The sequence below is a fragment of the Prosopis cineraria genome, unplaced genomic scaffold (genome assembly GCF_029017545.1).
Source record: "Prosopis cineraria cultivar Desert tree isolate PC_DT_omini unplaced genomic scaffold, ASM2901754v1 PC1516, whole genome shotgun sequence".
In the NCBI taxonomy this organism is placed as follows: Eukaryota; Viridiplantae; Streptophyta; class Magnoliopsida; order Fabales; family Fabaceae; genus Prosopis; species Prosopis cineraria.
Genome location: NW_026556841.1, coordinates 10,235 through 30,674, shown reverse-complemented (window position 1 = coordinate 30,674; position 20,440 = coordinate 10,235). Strand labels below are relative to the sequence as shown.

Here is a 20,440-nt window from a genome sequence, read left to right as displayed (position 1 = left end):
AAAAATATTATTTTCTTTTGTCTTACAGATAAGAACAAAGAAAGTAATGAATAGTGAGAGTAGTATCCTTCCTTTTGTTAATAAAAAATTGTTTTTTGAGCTTTTTATTATTTTATCTAAAATTATTGTTGCATTCCAATAATGTACTTCATATTTCATATTATTTTAACCTTCAGGAGAATATTTAAGTCAATGATAATTTAGTAAACATTATTAAATTATAATACAATATAAATTGTTTAATAATTTTTTAAGTCTATATAAGAAATTTTAAATTTTAAAATAACAACTTTCACCAACCGAGTGCAACCATTTGGCAATGAAACTATGAACCAAGGATGCATGAAATGAAGAGAAATATGTAGGCAGATGAGGTGCACCACATCATTTATAATTTATTGAATTAAAATATTTAAGTAATCTAAATAAAATATTGTGTGATATTTTTTAAATTGATCATACGTTTGATTTCTTGCATTTTTCTTCTCTACTATTATTAATAGCAAATTAATTTATATTTAATATTATTTAAATGTTATATTTTTATTGAACAAATCACAAATAATATGGTGCATTTAATTTATGTAAGTATTTCTCCTAAAATGAATTATGGATACACGTACTTTAGGGGTTCATAGTCATTATCCAAATCCAACTGGAATACATAAACACACTTACTAATTAATTATTATTGATTAATTAATAATGATGACATGCCAAAAAACAGATATCAATGTTCAACTGACTGTTTATTTTGGGCCATCCAACTCACTCAACTCCTATTCCCATTTATATTTCCATATTTTTATGTAAATTTTGTATAGTGATTGGAATCAATTTACTCATCTGATTTAATAAACTGTTAAATTAATATTTTAATAAAATTAATAAAATATTTTATTTATGATCAAATTGATCATAATTTAACTACGTTTTTCCCAGTAGTTGATCAGTTTAGTTTTTAGTAAACCATTTTCAGATAAAAATTATTTAATTTAAATTTTATAAAACAAATCTAGTCCAATCTAAATATAATAAAAAATATCTCAAATATTTTATGTAAACACAATTTAAAAAAAAAAAAAAGCACGCCTATATAAATATACACGCGTAAGCATCTTCCTCCACCTCATGAATAATAGGCGTCCATGCCTGCCCACGGCGTCGTATGCTTTCCGTCCAAGTCAATATCCACTGTCGAATTCGCTTTCCTTGGAAACAAACAAATGGATGCCACCTACATCTGAACGCTTGCCTCCACTTTTTCTTCTCTTCATTCTTTCTCTTTCTCTTTCGTTTTATTTTGATTTGTATGAAAGCTTATTTGCTTGGAATCTTCGAACCTTCTAGTGTTCTCTCCTCCTTCTCTGTGTTTCCTCGCTTGATGATGGGAATCAGCTTTTCCTCCTTGCTTCCGGACCTGAATGGATCTCCGATTGTGCCCTCGAAACCTCTTTGGGTGATTTGCCTGAGAGCTGCGTGGCTTTGATTCTCGAATATATGAATCCCCCGCAGATTTGTGAATTGGCTAGGTTGAATCGGACTTTCCGTGGGGCGTCCTGGGCCGATTTTGTGTGGCAATCGAAGTTGCCTCCCAATTGTGATCTTCTTGTTAAGAAAAATTTCGATGATTTTCAGAGCGATTCGGGCGGCAAGAGAGGGATTTACGCTCGGTTGTGCCGAAAGAATACTCTTGATGGAGGCTCTAAGGTAAATGATCGATTCGCTATTCAGTTGGTTCCGAGACATTTTGAAGAAAGAATTTATATTGGAGATTTGCTGAATCGAGCCTTTTAGACAATTCCTGTTTCTTATTATATTGATTTTTCCTCCTAAAACAATGAAGAAGTCTCTAATCCTGACGAAAATTCTCCATCCCTTTTACGGTTGGTTTGGGTTTTTATTGCGTTTTGTGACGAAAATTTGTGTCAGGTTGAAGGATTGATAATTGGAAATATTTGTTGAAATTTCTTGATTTTAGGACAGGGGGTTGGCTTCTCTGATTCTTCCTTCTTTCATCTATTTAGTGTTTTTTATCCGATGTGCAACTTCAGATTTTTTTTTTATTTTCTTTTTACGGTTATCATATGATTGTCACCCTCAGAATAGTACAGTCCCATCCTTATTTTTCTGTTGTGAAAGGAATTGATTTTTTTTTTTTAAACAAAAATTTAGTTCTAGAATCGCTTTTCCCCCTGACGAGTTTGAATGTGTGGAATTTTGCAGAAAGTATGGCTGGATAGAAGCACCGGTAAGCTTTGTTTGTCCATATCATCTAAGGGACTTTCAATAACAGGGATTGATGATCGAAGATATTGGAATCATATCCCGACTGAAGACTTCGGTGAGATTCTTCAGCTGTCGTTATCTTAGGTATTATAAAATTTTTGTAGCTACGGGAACAATTCTATTTCTTATCACGTCGGAGTACTTTTTAGATTGCTTTTGAAATTTCAAGTATTATGGAGCTTCCCTGGAAACTCGCCAGTGTAGTGTATGTCGTTATCTTATGTAGTAATTCCATGATTCTCTTCTTTTAGTATCAATAGTGAATGTATATGCCGCTACACAAGGATACTAAATCTATTGCAATTTTTTGGTCTGTTGATGAGTTTGCACTTGCTGATCCTTTTCATTAACACCTCGACATCTTTTCCTAGTAATTTAAAAGTAACTCGAAAGATTGTATCTTCTTTTTAGTATTTAAATTTTCAATCCTATGTGTAGTTCTAGATTGAAAGAATAAAGAAATTGAAAAGAGTCTGCAAGGAGCTATGCTGTTAATGACTTATGAATAGTGTGGCTCTTTTTTATGATGATATATTGATGGTTCTTCTATTATTTATCCCTTAAGACGCTGGATCCTTATGTATTTTGAGAGCTTGGGCTTTACTGAATTCTGGATTTTCTCAACAGTTGTTACTATATGGTCTGTAACTCTTGGACTGAATTTGTATTGCGTTCGTTGTGCATTATAAATCTCTTTATGGTCTTTCAAACACGGCCATCCAGATGAGCCACTCCTTTCAGTCATGAGGAGTCTAGTACACTGATACATTTCAAGAAAATTGTTTTGTTCAGGAAGTTAGAAGGGGCTTATTAGTAAAGTGACAGCAAGTTTTCTTGTCAATCCATTTCCACTTGTATAAGCATGTGGTATTGCAAAAGGAAATGCCTGCAATTCTTTGATTCGATTAAAACATAGCAAGCCAATAGTCTTATTATGTTATGCACATACAAATGATGACATACTCATGCGAAGAAATACATGTAGATGTAGATAGATGAACATTGAAACTCATAAGCTGTTGAATGAACCTTCCTTTGTTACTCTAATTGATGAAGCAAGTCTTGAACCTTATATTCATTGAGTTTATTTTATTTTATTTTTTTAAAATATCAAGTCTAGTATATTTGTGCATTGGAATCAAACCTGCGTTATTTCCATCGTATGCAGGTTCCACACTGTTGCATATCTTCGGCAAATCTGGTGGTTTGAAGTTGATGGTGAGGTAGAGTTTCCATTTCCAGCAGGAACATACAGCCTATTCTTCAGACTACATTTGGGACGAGCCTCGAAGCGACTTGGCCGAACAGTTTGCAACACTGAGCATGTTCATGGCTGGGACATAAAGCCTGTACGATTCCAGCTATGGACTTCATATGGACAGTACGGTTCATCTCAGTGTTTCCTGAAAGAGCCTGGGAAATGGGTTTTTTACCATGCAGGCGATTTTGTGGTTAAGAATGGGAATGCATCGACAAGAGTTAAGTTCTCTATGACTCAGATTGATTGCACCCACACCAAAGGTGGTCTGTGTTTAGATTCTGCGCTGATATATCCAAGTGAGCTTAGAAAGGTTAAAGCATTTTTAAACTGTTCTTAACCATCTGAGTAGGAATTCGAATGTAAGTGTATGATAGATGTGTCAAATAGGAGATTAGGGCGGCTTAAGGAGGGATAGAGAATCGAGTTTTAGAATGGTTCTTACTAGGTGTTTACAGGAGGTGATGTAAAATCTACCAGTTTAGTGAAGTAATGGTGCCTGATGTTTATGGTTCTGGTCTCGAGCTGTTATTATTTTATCAGTTCATCTTCATGAATCTTTATTGATATTTTGCGTTATCTTAATATTCAGGCGTCATTATCTACTTTAAATTCATATATTTGAATCGTTCACCTTGTCCCTTTCTTAATAATGTTCTTAAACTTGATAAATTAAAGTTAACCAACATTAAATATGATTGATTGAATAACTTGATAAATTTGATTCCAATTAGAATGGGCTATTGATGTTTGTATGGGAACTAAGATGAGGTCATGAATATTATTACTTTCTTTTTGCGCATGTTGATAGAGATTGTGTGTTGTAACTTAGTTTTTTATATCACTGTCTATATGCAAATTTGTGTGTTTCTAACTTAGTTTTTTATATCACTGTCTATAAGCAAATTTTAAAATTTTCCTGAGTTTCCTGTGTATTAAAGCTGAACAATAGCCTCTTGTTATTTGTAAACTGAAAACAAACATAATTAGGCGTATTGATCATTTAGTTCCAAAAGTTTGAGCTCAGTTTCTGGCCCAAAAAAAAAAAAAAAAACTTGTAGTTCAGTTCTTAACTTTTAATTTGGTCTAACTCAATTTTTATAATTTCAATCTGTTTGAAATTTAATCTTTATAATTTTACCTTTTAAAATTTTAGTTATTAAATTTCAAAAAATGCTTGTAAGGGCTAACATCTAGTTATATATCCATGTCAAGTTGTCAAATAATTTAAGAAAACATGAGGGGATAAATCAATGAAAATTAAACTTGCAAAATCAAATCAATAGTTGAAATAAATTTACAGCACTAAAAGTTTTATTATCCAAGAAATTTTCCCAAAGCACTTCATGAAAGTATATTAAAAAAAAATAACAGTGGAATTGGTGGATAATTATAATTATTGGGACTAAGTTATACTAAATATAAAGTTTAGAAACAAAGTTTTAAATAAAATTATAGAACTGAATGTTTAATTTTTCTTCTAAAGGAATCGAATGAATAACTTCTCTCTTTATCACGCAATTATTTGCCAGAGTTTGCCGTGATTGAAATGGGAAAAGATGGACGCAATTTTTTCCGCTTCATTTCGTTGGAATGGTCAGTATCATAAGGGTCGTTTGGGTATAAAATAAGTAGGTTGTGCAAAAGTCTTTTTTCAATCTAATCCAAATAAAAATTAGTCTTTTAAAACAAAAAGATCATACTCGTTTTTTAGGCTAAATTGAATAAGAGATTGAACATCTAGACCACTTAGTTTGATCTAGTCATATAAATTTATTTAATATAATTATAATTATTTTATTAATTATTATAATAATAAGTTAATTTATAATAATAATTAGTAATTTTTTGTGTTTTATATTTGTGAAGTCATTAATATTGAGCAAAATTTTAGCATTGAATAACTTTATTCTTCTCCTTTTATTGATGAAATTTATTGTAACTTAGTGTAATGAATTTTAGACATGTTAAATGTTATTTACTTTAAATCTTATGTATTGTAATTGAAATATGTTTGTTGTTGTTGGAGATTAAGATGAATTTATAATTACTTGTTATTGTGATAATTTTATATGAATATAAGTAATTTTATTATGTTAATTTAGTTATTTTAAAAAAAAATTGATATTATAAAACATAAGATACTTTGAAAAAAATAATTACTAATAATAGTTTTTTAATATTACCCTTCTCATATATTTCCTCTCCTTAATTTATTTAACAAATAAAGTATTAATAAAGGGCATTTTTTAAAGTTTTTCTTTTTTTTGAAAAAATAAGGTTGTAAAATATATTTAATGAGATTTATTAATAAATATAATTTTATTTAAAAATATTACTTTGAGACCAAAAGATAATAATTAATAATCCACCAATTAACGTTTCATTAAGTGACGTGTAGATTCAGATTTTTAATAAGCCACCTTCAGATTTTTTTCGAAATATAGAAACTCAACGAGAGATCTTAAACCCTAAACGTTCAACGTGGCCCTCCCTCCTCATCTGAATTTTCTGAAGCTGTTGAGGATATTTAAGTTGGCGAGATTATCACTAAATAAAAAATGAAATTATTTAAGGTTTGTTTGATTTCATTATATTTTTATTTAAAAACTACTTTATGAGATTACCACTAAATAAAAATTATTTTTGATTATGTTAATTTTAAAAACTGGAGTTAAAAAGTTGACCAATAGTAGTGTTTGCTAGTAATTAATAGTGGTAGCTTATACCGATGATGGTTTGATTTAATAGAAGAGAGAATTACAGTTATGTCCTATATAAGGGAATTAATTACTACAGGGTCTATTGACAACTGGACTAAACTGTATTGACATCATTCTCCTTGTGTGAGACTTGCAGTAATTAATTCCCTTGTGTGAGACTTTAACATCATTTTCCCTTAATAGAAGGAATTATTCCTTTACAACATAACAGACTAATGTTTAAATTTATATCAGGAGGTGTATTTATATTTAGTGTCTGATTTTATCTCAATAATATTTTTTTTATAGTCGAATATAGTGTTATTGTTTGTGTGATTGTATCCTCCTATTGAAAAAAAAAAATTCTATCCAAGTATGATTGAACAGTAAATATGAGTGTTTCTCCTAATAAAAAGTTAAACTTTAATTTATCATATTATAATGAGCTTAGTCCCTTTCGCTAAATCTAACGCTCATTGGTAAAATGTATGTCTTTAAAAAATAGAGAAAACAAAAAAAAATGACTCTAAAACGTTTTATTTTTTGATTTTAAAAACAAAAGATAAAAATAAATTTAAAAAAATTTAAATCAAAAACATTTTTCTAAACAATATTTTTTATTTTTATTTTATTTTTTTAAAAAAAGGAAAAACAGTTTCTTAGAAAACAGAAATCTTTTTTCGTTTGTTGAAAGGCCAATTTAGAAAACAGAAATCGAACACCCATTTCACACCTGTTTCACTTGGACCACGTACACAAATTATCATGCGTATCTCGTAGCCTACCCTCATTGCCTACAAATTCACCTTAAACTCTGTCGTTTTCTTTTCTCTATATGATACCCAGCAACCTCAACATCCTTTACACCGGTTTGATTGCAAAAGAGAATTATCGGAAATATTTTAAAACAACGCCACTATAATGTCCGCTGTAACATCCAGATTTAGGGTGTTACATCCACCGTCCCTCCTAGGGCCATGCAAAAGTCTCGTAGTCTGGTCTGACCCGGTCCGGCCTGTGAAAACCCAGTCCAGTCCAATCTTATAAAATATTGGTCCTGTAGGACTAAAAAGACTCAAAAGACAGGATTGATTTTTCAGGTAAAATCAGACTAAAGACCAAGCATTTGGACTAAGTGGTTTGGTTCAGTCTTATATAATTAATTTAATATAATTAAAATTAATTTATAAATCATTAATTAAAGTCAGTCTTACACAAGACACAGCACCAACACACTGCATGGTGCACGCCACGCACTTAAGGCTCAAGCAAGCTATAGGCGGTCATTCTCACTTCTTAGTTTCTCTTTCTCCAGTGCGCCAAAACCCTAGCCCTTGCCTCCTCCAGTTCGCAGTTGTCAATCACATCAGTGAGCTCTGGTTCATTGCTCTCCATTCGTGTCAGTGACCTCCAGGCCTTAGTCCCTTGCTCCCCAGTCTCCATCAACCCTAACCTTAGATTCGTTGCTCTCCAGTCTCCATTCTCGCTTGAGCCATTATCTTGCAGTTAATCACATTGGTGAGCTTTAGTTCATTGCTACTTCGCCAGTGTGCCACCACCGTCGGTCACATTTATCATCGCCTCCCGCATCTGATTCATCATCGAGCACATCACACCATCGCTCCACCCCTGGTCCCCATCACCCCTAACCTTTGATTCACTGCCATTCTCGTACCTTCGAGCACACAGTCTTTACTCACCAGGTATGTATTGTTACCCATTGCCCCACCCCTGCTCTCATCTTCTTAGAGGTTTCTTGTAAAGGTATGTCTTGTTACCTATTGCCCCACCCCTGTTCGTTTTACACTTGTAGCCTTATAGTTCAAAAATCAACTCAGAATGAAATTTCTTGCGATCAAGCATTAGAAAAAATGTGACCAAATATAAAGGTTTCAGTTGAAAAGTAGTTGTAGAAGTTTCCCCTGACTCTCCTTGATCACTCTACGCGATTGAAGTGGATGTGGATGTGTTTTTTTCCCATGACTTTGCGTGATCACTTTGAATGATCCTTAATATGGATTGAAATTTGTTACACAATTTTTCCCTATGTCTATGTTAATATGTTCAAAGGACATTTCTGTAGGCTAATTTTTATTAGTAATCACCTTATCAATTATATGCTCTCATTTTCTAGCTTTTGTGTTCCCTGCCATGATTTTGTGCTGTTATAAATTGTTTATTTTGCTTCCTTTTTATCACTATGCTGTTATAACTGGTCAATTATATGCTCTGAATTATATTTTATCATTATGAAGTGATGGATATTGAGCAAACAACCAGCATTGACCAACCTCAATCATCTTCTTTTACTGGTGAAAATATGAGTTCAACTCCTTCTGGACCATCTTTGACACCTACTCCTCCTCCTCAACCCCCAACTACTATGGAATGTCCTCCTCCTCTTACAACTGTAACTGAAAATGAAGCTACAGAAGGTAGTAGAAAGAGAAAAAATTCTGCAAGAGGTATCAAAAGTCTGGGAACACTTTACTAAGTTACCATTGGTGGAGACAAATGGAGAAGTTAGAGCTGCATGCAAGTACTATAATTTAGGTTATGCTTATGACCTAGGCAAGAATGGTTTAACATCCTTAAAGAGGTATGTACTAAAGTGTCCTAAGAATTCATATAAAGCTACACAAATGACAAAGCAATCTATGTTGAATTATGTGATACCAAGTGGGCAAGAGGGAAGCTTAGTACCTCACATGTTCAATCAGAAACGATATCGCAGGGCTCTAGTTGAGTTCATCATATGTGATAAGATGCCATTTAGGCTTGTTGAGAAGGAAGGCTTTAAAAAGTTTGTGAAAGAGTTAGAACCACGATTTTAAATCCCTTTAAGAACAACAGTGGCTAGAGATGCTTGGCAATTGTATCTTGGTGAAATTAGAATCTTGAAAAATTTGTTGAAGAAGTGTATTAATTGTCTTTGCCTCACTATAGATTATTGGACAGTAGTTCAAAACTTCAATTCCCTATGTTTGACAGCCCATTTCATTGATAATGATTGGAACTTGCATAAGAGGATTCTTAGTTTATGCATGGTTGAGAATCATAAGGGTGATACGATAGGCAAGACAATTGAAAGGTGTTTATTAGAATGGGGCATACAAAATATGTTTACCATAACCATGGATAATGCAATTTCTAATGACACATCCTTGTCTTACTTAAAAAGGAACCTAAAGAATTGGAGGGGTCTTGTTTGTGGTAATGATTATCTTCAACTACGATGTTCTGTACATATTCTTAAGCTAGTTGTTAATGACGGTTTGAAGGAGTTGAAAGATACTTTTGAGTCCATTCGAAATGCTATTAGATATGTTCGTTCATCTCCTTCTTGCTTGTAATGATTTAAAGATATTTGTGAATTGGAAATGTTGGACACAAAAAGTATTGTTTGCCTCGATGTCAGTACTAGATGGAATTCCACATGTTTAATGTTGGATGTGGCTTTGAAATTCCAAAAGGCATTTGAAAGATTACAGGATGAGGATGAAGATTTTGTTAGCTACTTCAATAAAGGTTCAAAGCGTCATGCTCAGAGTGACTTTTCTTGCTTAGATGGTAGCATGGATGCCTATGTTTATAGGCAAGGTGCTAGACCCGATGATAATGTGGATGCTTTTGCTTACTCTAGGAAAGCTCCTCCTAAGCGTAATGGCCCTCCAAACAAACAAGCTTGGAATAAAGTATGATTCTTTTTTAAGTTCTTGAAGGTATTTTATGATGTCACTTTGCAATTTTATAGCACACTAAAAGTTACCACGCATACATGCTTCCATCAAATCACTTTAATTCAAGAGTTGTTAGATGAGAATATTGAAAGTGATGACATTCTTCTTAGAAAAATGTCTTTGAGCACAAAGAGTAAGTATGATAAGTATTGGGGGGTAGTAGATAATTTGAACCCTTTGTTGATTATTGTTGTGATTCTCAATCCTCGATACAAGCTTGCCTATATCAATCATGTATTTGATCAACTTTTTCCTGACCTTAACCTTTGCATATCCATGATGAACAAGGCAAGAGACACTTTGTATTGTCTATTTGAGGAATACTTTGCAGTAATTGGTAAGATACAAGTAGTTTTAGTAGTGCCAACTCTCCAAGTGCTCTTGATGCCAATACTTCAAATGCAAGTAAAGGTAAAAAAAGACCCTGGTCGTAGATGGTTAGCATCCTATAAGCAAAAAAGCTCATCAGTTCATACCCAATTAGAGTTGGATAGATACCTTTTTGCTAGTACATCTGAGGATACCCCTATTGATGATGATGATGATTTTGATATCTTGACATGGTGGAAGGTTAATTCCACCAAGTATAGAGTGCTTTCCTTGATAGCACGAGATGTATTGGCTATACCAGTATCTATAGTTGCTTCTGAATTAGCTTTTAGCACTGGAGAACGTGTTGTTGATGATTATAACAGTTCTTTATCTCCTAAGATGACTGAAGCACTCATTTGTGTCCAGAATTGGCTAGTTGCAGGGCAATCTCTCTCAGAGTTTGTCTCTATATTTCATGAGGTTGATAATTTTTAAGAGACTGACGATGTGGTTAATGTTGCAAGTAATATATTTAATTTTATATCTCTTAATTTAATTTATATATTGCATTTTTACACTTACCAATTACTTTATATATGTGTATATAATTTATTTTTGACATATGCTTCAAGTTTTATTGATGCTAAGAAGATAATTATTTGAAGATTTGTTGAGTTTGTTTCTATTGAAGCTAAAGAGATAATTACATGACAAATGTAACGTAGTGTTGAACTTTGTTGAGTGTTTTTGTTGAAGTTATATGTTTAAATCATTTAGAGTTTGGACTGTAACTGAAATATTTTTTTCTTGATGTTAGAAATCATTATGGATTTATTATGATTATAAGTGTTTTTATTATCTTAATTAAATTTATTAGGTAATGGATTATTGCTTATCATAGAGAAAAAAAAATGAAAAAAGGCTGGTTGAGTACTAGACTAATAGAACTAGTCTCTGTAACATCCTAAAACTTCAAATCTAAAAAAATGGATTAATTAAGGGATAAATTAATTAAAATATGATTAATTTATTTAATTATATTTTTGGGTGGCTAATTGGATTTTTAGGTCATATTTGTCTCTAAATTGAGATAGGATGAAAGTCAGATCAAGTCGGGAGACATCGGGGGGAGCAAAATCAAGTTGTTGCTTGCTGTGTCGTGAGCCGTGGATTGCATGGCATGCGCTGACGCACGGCACAACAGGCAACTTAAATTTTCAAGAATCATAAAAAATGGATAGTTTTTGGGGTGGAAAACCTATAACATGAGCAACTTTGGGAACTACTAGGACATGAATTTGGGAGGATTTTGAAGATGATTTGAGCCTTCAAACTCTTGGGTAAGTTTTCCACCCTTCTCTTCTACCTTTTTATCTCATTTTTCATGGGATTTGGAAGAGTGAGAATTTAGTCTGATGGGATTAAGCCATGAGTCAATGTTTTGAAGGTTTCTATTAACTCTAAAGGTTTAATTTAGGTTTATTAATCTTGGATATATGGTAATATAAAGCTACTTTATTGTTTAGTGGAAGTTGGATCAAGCTTTATCTTGATCATGGGGTTTTAAAGTGTGATAAGTTGAGATATTGAGTTTTATGTTGTCATATAGTAGAAGGAGGCTTAAAGGGATTGTGTGAGTAAATTGTAATCTTAACAAGCCTCTTTGTTGAGAATATGAGTGAAAAGTGGGAGAATTGGGAGGTTATTGGTAGCTAATAGTACTTGTGTTAACTGAAAATTAACATATAGTACTTGTTATTATAGATTATGGTGTGAGAAGACTTACCTTGACACAAGAAGAAATTTAGTACCACGGGTAACAAAAGGGTTGAGATAACTAGATAATTTACATTGTTTATTACCTTGTATAAGTTATTCTCAAATGCTTTTCTATGATTTGTTTAGTATATATGTATAATTCTTTAAAGGTTAGCTATTTTAGAAAAAGTCGAGTATTGGTTTGTAAAATTCTATATTTTTAAAGTAAATAGAAAGATTTTGTTATACTTATTTGAAAAGTTATTTATGCATGGTCATGTGGAGATATGTAGTGAAATGTGGCATATTAGAGGGTGGGAGGTCACCCTAGTGGAGATAGTGAAGATTCAGTCCATATGGCATTGCTAGCACCTCGGGACGTCAGGTGTAGCATTTACTCTCCTTAGTGCCCGAAAATGGGTGCGGTGTTGGAGACTTACTCTCCTTAATACCCAAAAGGGTGCGGAGTTAGAGACTATACTCCTTAACATCCGTAGGATGCGGTGTTGGAGTAACGACACCCCAATTACTTGTAATAGGGGGAAACAGTAGTCCGAAAGTGGTTTAGGACACCTTGGCTGGGTAGTCCTACCATGGATGGTGAGCTTGGGGACCATACATGTGGTTTGGTCCTATAAAATAGCCTACTGGTTCGATTGGGAGTATTGGAAGACTGGATGGTTAGGGATAATGCATGCAAATTTGTGGTGATATTATATGATGTGATTATGTTACTCATTTTAATATTTGTTTATAACTTGGCTTGTTAATCAATAATGTAGGTTATCTTAGTTACTGAGATTTTTATCCCACCCCATGGATTATCATTTTACAGGTGCTACTAGTGAGATTGAGCCAGGGAGGGAATCAGGTAGGGGCTAGCATATCTGATACACTCTTTGTAAAGCCTGATTTTGGTTTGAGTGGTGTACATAAACTTGTTATATGATATTATATGTTGCCAACTAGGGATGCATATCATTTTCATTGGTTGCACTTGTTTTATACTATGTTGTTGTGTATTTTAGCCTAATATTGTATATGAGGTAAATATGTGGTAATTTTTGTGGTGATGGGCTAAAATACTAATACAAGTGCGAGGAGTGTTTTATCTAAGTGGTGATAATGTATTGGTAGTGTATTATGTGGCAATAGAGGCCAAATAGTATCTGTAATGCTAACTGTGCATTTTGGCTATATTGGGCAAAATGGCCATTGAGTGGCCAAATTTTGTGTTTGGTATGTTTTTGTGTGTTTGATTGGTCACTCAAGTATATTTTGGTCCATTGGACTTGGTTCAACCCTTATAATGGGTTAATGGTATTAGTTATGAGTTTTGGGTACTTGGATGGCTGAAAATTCCTTTGAAAAACTGACTTTTGCATCCAAGTGTCTAAAATTCTCATATGGTGTCAGATCGTAAAGAAGCTTATACCATTAGTTAGCTTATTGAATAAGCTTCGCGTGGGCTCTTGAATCACTCCAATCGGACATCGTATGTGAAAATGGCGCGCGTTTGAAGTTTGTCCAGAAAAGCTATCATGACAGCATTGTTGTCATGGACAGGTGCGCCGCGGTGCATTTCACGCAAGCTGCGGTACATGGTACAGTGAGAAAACATGGCATTCTATGCCACAAGCCGCGGCGCACGGACCACGAGCCGCGGCGCATGGACCAAAACACTCAAAAATGACATATTTAGCCCTGTTTTGAAGTGGTTTACTTCCTAAAACTTTTTCATGCTTCCAATACCTTTATAAATCATTAAGTTTGAGCTCAAACTATCAATTTAAAGGGTTTTTATGGGATCCCAAATATTCCTCAATTATTTTTAAAACATTATTAGTTTTAACCCTTATATATATAATGTGAGATTAGGAGCAAATCCTTGCTCCTAATTATGATTAGTTGTTGTGATTGTGTGGTGAATTTGGGTAATGTCAAGGTGGACATTACCGTCTCCTAGTCCTATGGACCAAGTTCAATCTTGTTAATCTCCGAGTTAACACAAGACCAGACCGGACTGCGGGTTGCCTAACCTAGTCTGTAACATCCTGAATTTCTTAATCCTAAGTTTAGAGGTTAATCAAGGGTGAAGTAGAAATTAAAGTGGGATTAGAGATTCGGATGATTAATTGGCATTTTGACTTATTTGTGTGTTGTATGAATAGATATGGGTGATAAGAGTGCAATTTGGGTCGAAGCAAGTGCGTGTGGTGAGAATGAATCTTACTGTGCCACGTGCTGCAGCTTTTGCTATATGTGCCACGGCGTATGGACTAGAAATTCACTTCATAAGTTGTGAATTTTAGAAAATTTTAGAAGAAAGAAATTGAGAAACACATAAAACAGAGAGAGAAGAAGGGCTGAGAAGATAGGTTAAGTCATTTTGGAGCGGTAGAAGGTAATTTAGATCAGTAACTTGCCAGGTAAGCTACGTATAACTCTTACCTTCCATTCTACACAAATTTTTCTAAAAATGAGTTATAGAGAAATTGAATCGATGGAATTTAAGGGGTTTGACTCTTGGCTAATAATAATAAAAAGGCTCTTAGAAGTTAAATTAGAGCTTTGTAACTAGTTTAGAGCTGAATGGTAGAGCTTTGAACCCGAGGGCTCAATTTTAGCCTTTAGAGAGAGAAAATTAGGGTAAAATTTGATTTGAGTGAAATAAGACCGGTTGAGGTGATGTAAAGTAGTAATTGGGTAGTTATAGAGTTAGAATGGATAAATGGAAAAGAGTTTATGGATGAATATAGCCCTAAATAGTCAAAATGAGTTTTTGGTTAAAATGGGCCAAATGACTAAAATGTGCCAAATGTGTTCAGATTAGCATATTGGACACGTGAGTAGAGAAAGGAAGCTTAAGATAAGCTTGTGTAATAGTAAAATCCACGGGTAACCTTTCTAGTGATAGAAGGGTTAAGGTAACTAAATAACTTCCTTTGTTTGACTGTTTATTGTAATTATCTGTTAGTATACTATGTAATGCATGAACTAGTTTTGAATTGAGCATGTTTTGTGACATTGAGTAATTGTGTGTGTAAAATGACTTTTGATCGAAATGAGCATTGAAATTGTATTTTGTAATGCAAAGTGATATATATATGTTATGTATAAGAAAAAGTAAATTGTGAAAAGGGAACCATAAACGGTTCTAGAAAGCATGATCCGAGTAGTGGGAGTTCACCTGAGTATAGGGGATGATAAAGATCATATGGCAAGGTTTCCTTAGTACCTTGTTAGGACGCAGTATTGGAAACAATTCTTCTTAGTGCCTTGAAAGGTGCTATATTAGAGAAGATCTCCTGAGTGCCTATTAAGGTACTATGTTGGAAATGAGAGATTCCTTAGTATCTTTATGATACGGGTAGGAGTTAATGATGCCTCATTATATGTATTAGGGGGAAACTATAGTCCATATTGTGTGTTAGAACATCTTTGGTTGGGTGATTCTACCACCGCAAGTGAGCTCAAGACTAATAAGAATGTACATTAGTCTGAGATGAGCTTATGGTTTCATGTCTGGATGATTTGGAGGTTTGGTTGGTATAGATCATGCTAGTATTTTATGATATGATGAAATATCTTGAGATAGCATGGAATCCTTCGGGATTGATGAAAAGTGAAATATGAAATGTGATATAATGTAAATACTACTTTATGAGGTTTTAATGGTATACTATGTTTACTTTCATATTGTTGCATGTGATAGTCAATAGAAATGAGTTATTCTATTACTGAGATTTTTATCTCACTCCTGTGGTTACATGTTTATAGGATTAGAAAGTGATCAGGCTAAGGGAAGAGAGTCTGGACTGGCTTGAGTTGAGAAGCCGTGTACTCTGAGGTTGTGTAATGAATTGAATTGAAATATTATATATATATAAGTGATATGAGTTGCCATAGGTTGCATGCATGTATTGAATTGAGTTTTTATGAAATCAAGCCTGAATTATGTGTATATATGTTGTTTGAGATAAAAGGGGCTTTGATTTGAGTATATTTAGGATGAAATTGTTATGTGTTAGTGAATCTTAAGCTAAAGGATAAATTATGAGGAAATGAGTAATTTGGGGGCTAAGATTGTATTTTGATTATGATGGGTGAATTTTAAGCCAAAAGCTAAAATTATGATGAAATGAGTAATTTAGGGGCTAAGATTATATTATGAATAGGATTGTATATGTATGAGTTGAGAAGTAGCCAAGTGGGCTACATTATGCCAAGAAATGGCATAGTTTGTGAAATTAGTAAATTGTGAAAATTGGCCATAAAAGGGTAAAATTTTGATATATGAGTGTGATTGTGATTAATTGAGGTCAATTAGGTGTATTAGATTCTTTTGGACTTAATTCAAGGTCTAGTGTGGTCTAATGAGAGAAAGGGATTGAATTGAGAGCTTGGGTGCGTAAATTTTTTTAAAAAAGTGACTTTTTGCACCAGGGTGTCCAAATTTTGATTAGACTGTTAGATCATGTATTAGTTAGTATATGAGCTAAGCTTCGTGTGGGCGCTTGAATCACTCCAATCGGATGTCGTATGCAAAAATGGTGTACTCTAGAAGTTCATCATTTTGCTGTCAAAATGACAGCAGAAAAATGAACAGGTGCACAATGGTGCATGGATGCACATGCCGCGGTGCACGACACAGACAGGGTGAGCATGTGGCTCTGTGCCACATGCCACAGTGCACTGATAGTTCGTCGCGGTGCACATACCAAAATTCAGTTTTATTTTGTGTGCTAAAATGCATGCATTTGGGTTAGGAATGCTAATGGGTTACATCCACTATGTATCTGGAAAGTGTATGATTTATTTCTACTGTGTTTTCTCTGATTGAATTGAGATTTAATTGATTTTATAAAATAAGTCTTCAGCCAAAGCTTTTAAAATGGAATTTGATTATTGTGATATGAGTTGAGGTAGTGGTAACACTGTAATCTTCTCTTATATTAAGTAGATATACGAAAGGAGGTTACGCAATCCTTTTCATGAAAAGGACCAAACTTTGGGTTAGGCTGAAGTCTAATCTAGTCCACTCCTTTGTGCAGCCCTAGTCCTTTCCTATCTCTTCAATCTTGACGGGGGTATTTTTGACATTTTTGCAAGTATTCCAAGATGCATGATACACTAGCGAATCTAAACTTGCCTTTCTAAACTAGTTCATGCACAGATAGTTTAGAAAGTAGGGATGGTGACATTTTCTTAATTAACTGACCTGTTTTTAATAATTTCAATATCAATTCCACAAGAAACCGCTCAATATTTATGAAACTAGTTGTAGACATAACCAATGTAAAAGATCCCCCCCAACCCTCCTAAAACAACTAATTTTTTGGGCTTTTTAAACTGGGTTTTCATGAAACCAATTTGAAATTTTTTTCCTATTTTTTTCTAAAATTAATTTATAACTTTCAAAATTGATTGTATGGATGCCAATCTAGAATGTTCTTTTATATTTGTTGAAATTTTTTTTTTGAATATCTTTCTAGACCGGTTGTTTGAATAGCCGGCCTAGAAAGCCTTTTGAAATTAAAAAAAACCCTTCTGCAAACTTCATCAGTTCATCATCCTCCTTCTCCCTCGCACTTGAACATGTTCTAAATAGCTACCTCAAATAAGAGCTTTAATCTAAATGAAAGCTTTGCTTGCCCTCCCTTTAATGTTCTTCATCTTCTTCCACTTGTTCTCCTACTTGTGCCCTAATCCAAAAGCCTCGTCAGTCTTCATGTATGTGCAAACCCAAAATCTAAACTTTCAAACTCCAAACCATAAGCTTCAAACCTAAAATCCCATAATTTCAAACCCAAAAACTCGTGCTCGTTCCCTACACCCAAAGCTTCAAACCCTCATGCTTCTATGATTCATGTGCGCACGCAATGTTCGTCACAGCACACATGACAAAAAATTTAAAGTGCAAAAACATGATCTAGAAAAAGAGTGATAAGAAAATTAAGAGGGTTGGTGTGTGTTTGTTATGATCAACAAATTGTGTAAATTGATATGAAAATGCTGGGTGTGCACATACATGATTTAATTAGGATTAAGAAATTTAGGATGTTTTAGTTCTCCCCTCATTTTAAGAATATTGCCCCCAAAATTCATAAAACACTTATATACATAGCTATGGAAATAGATGAGGATACTGTTGCCTTATTTTATCCTCTATCTTTTAGGTAGCATCACCAAGAGTCATGCCTCGCTAAAAAACCTTAACCAATCATATGTTCTTGTTTCTCAATTATTTATCTTTCATATCTATAATTTTCTTTAGCTCACCCAAATTCTCTTGGAGCTCAATCTCTTTTAGTTCTATCACATGAGAAGGATTTGGGTGATACTTTTTAAGTTGTGATATGTGAAACACATCATCCACACCCGACAACTGCGGCGGCAAAGCAATTCTATAAGCCACTGGTTCAATTCTCTTTAAAATCTCAAAAGGATCAATGAATCAAGGAGTCAACTTCTTGGCTCTAATCAACCTCTCAATTTCTATCACTGGTGTAACCCACAGAAATACATGGTCTCCCACCAGGAACTCCATCGGACTTCTACACATAATAGCATAACTCTTCTACCTACTTTGAGACGTCAACAACTTTTGCCTAATCAATTCAATCTTTTGAGTCGTTTGATCTACAACATCTGGTCCTAACATACTCCTCTCACTCAACTCTATCCAATAAAAAGGTGATCTACATTTTCTTCTATACAATGCCTCATATGATGCCACTTGAATACTGTAGTGGTAACTATTATTGTAAGCACATTTAGCCAAAGGAAGATGGCTATCCTAGCTTCTAGGGTTTGTATAGTCTATTTTGTCTACTTATTTGTCTGTGGATAATATGCCATATTGAATCTCAACTCAGTACTTATGGCTCGTTGTAAAGCTCCCTAGAATTTAGATGTAAACCTTAGATCTCTGTTTAAAATTATATTCTTCAGCACACCATGTAACTTCACAACTTCTTAGATATAGATCTTTGCCAACTTGTTTAGGGAATTACTAATCCTAATAGCTAAGAAATGAGCCAATTTTGTGAGTCTATCGACAACAATCCAAATGGCATTATGCCCTAACTAAGTTCTTAGCAACCTAGTTATAAAATTTATTAAAATGTTGTCCCATTTTCACTCAGGGATATCCAATGGTTGTAACATTCTAACTGGTCTTTGTTGCTCTATTTTAACCTTCTATCAGGTCAAACAACTAGTTACAAACTCAATCACATCTCTCTTCATTCCAGGCCACCACCAATATCACCTCATGTCCTAGTACTTTAAATTTAGATTTCACATCTACTTGTAATGGTAGTACTCCCAAAACCTTAGAGACAGTCCCTGTGAATCCTACCATGGACACCTCTATTGGCCTTAAACCCTAATCCTCTTATCCTATTTTGAGTATTATTTAAGTTAGTAGTATGTTCATGCTTAACCATTGTCCATTAATACTCTTATTATGGGCTTTCCATTAAAATGAGCCTTGATATATAAAGGCTTTAAATGTTGAGTCATCTTAGGACTTTTTTTTTTTTCAAAATAGCCCGTTTGGGATTCCCTTCTATAGCCTATAATGTAACTTGGCATATGGGTTTTGACACTTTTTTTCTTGACTTAGAGGGAAAACTTATAGTTCGATTAGTAAGAGAAAGGTTGCAAGTTTGTCAGAACTCTATGCCTTGCATGATAAGATGCCTACCAAAAAGGACCTAGATAAATATTCTATCTCATAAGCTTTATAGTAAGTTTCCTTAAGGGTTTCAAGAAAGTTGATATTGAGCTCTCATAGAATGTTTAATGAGTCTGTTTATAATCCTAGTGAGTGTTTTCACAAGGTCTTCCTTTAGGTTACATCTAATTATGAGATCATCAAAATAGGATATGTAGTTAGAAACCAAGGAGATTTATCTTAAATTAAGAATTTGACCTAATATTTGGATTTTATAATAGGTTGGCACATATTTTTCCTTCAAGTTCATCTTTATTTTGGCTCATGTAGTTATTGATGGTTAACCTTAGTGGTCCAAGTCTCTTTGAATAGTCTGCTAGTATTTTCATGCAGCTCTAACGAGATTCATTTTAGTAAAATGTATTCATTGAATATCATTCATATCATACCACTTAAAGGAGTCCTTTATGTTGGCTAACCAATCTAAGAAAGTAGTTGGATCTAATATACTATCAAATTCAAGAGCATCTACCTTTACTTTCTTAGTGATATCCTTTATTTGACCATGTCTAGGGATATCTCAACCATACCTAGGGGTTGACTTGTCATTCCTAAAATGGTCTCTTATGACTTCTTCTCCATTCCAAAGATGCTCCATATCTTTGAATTGGTAGGTATTAGTTTTACATAGGGATGCCTT

The 20,440-nt window shown here is 33.7% G+C and overlaps 1 protein-coding gene across 1 annotated transcript; it reads left to right on the top strand.

Annotated features, from left to right (window-relative positions):
* Positions 1-1,350: 1,350 nt before the first annotated feature.
* LOC129300282 (F-box protein PP2-A12-like) lies at positions 1,351-4,159 on the top strand (the record flags this gene model as incomplete). Its single annotated transcript, XM_054938846.1, has 3 exons — positions 1,351-1,710; positions 2,297-2,421; positions 3,458-4,159. Coding segments are annotated over 3 exons (915 nt in total), but the record flags the coding sequence as incomplete, so codon positions are not given.
* Positions 4,160-20,440: the final 16,281 nt, after the last annotated feature.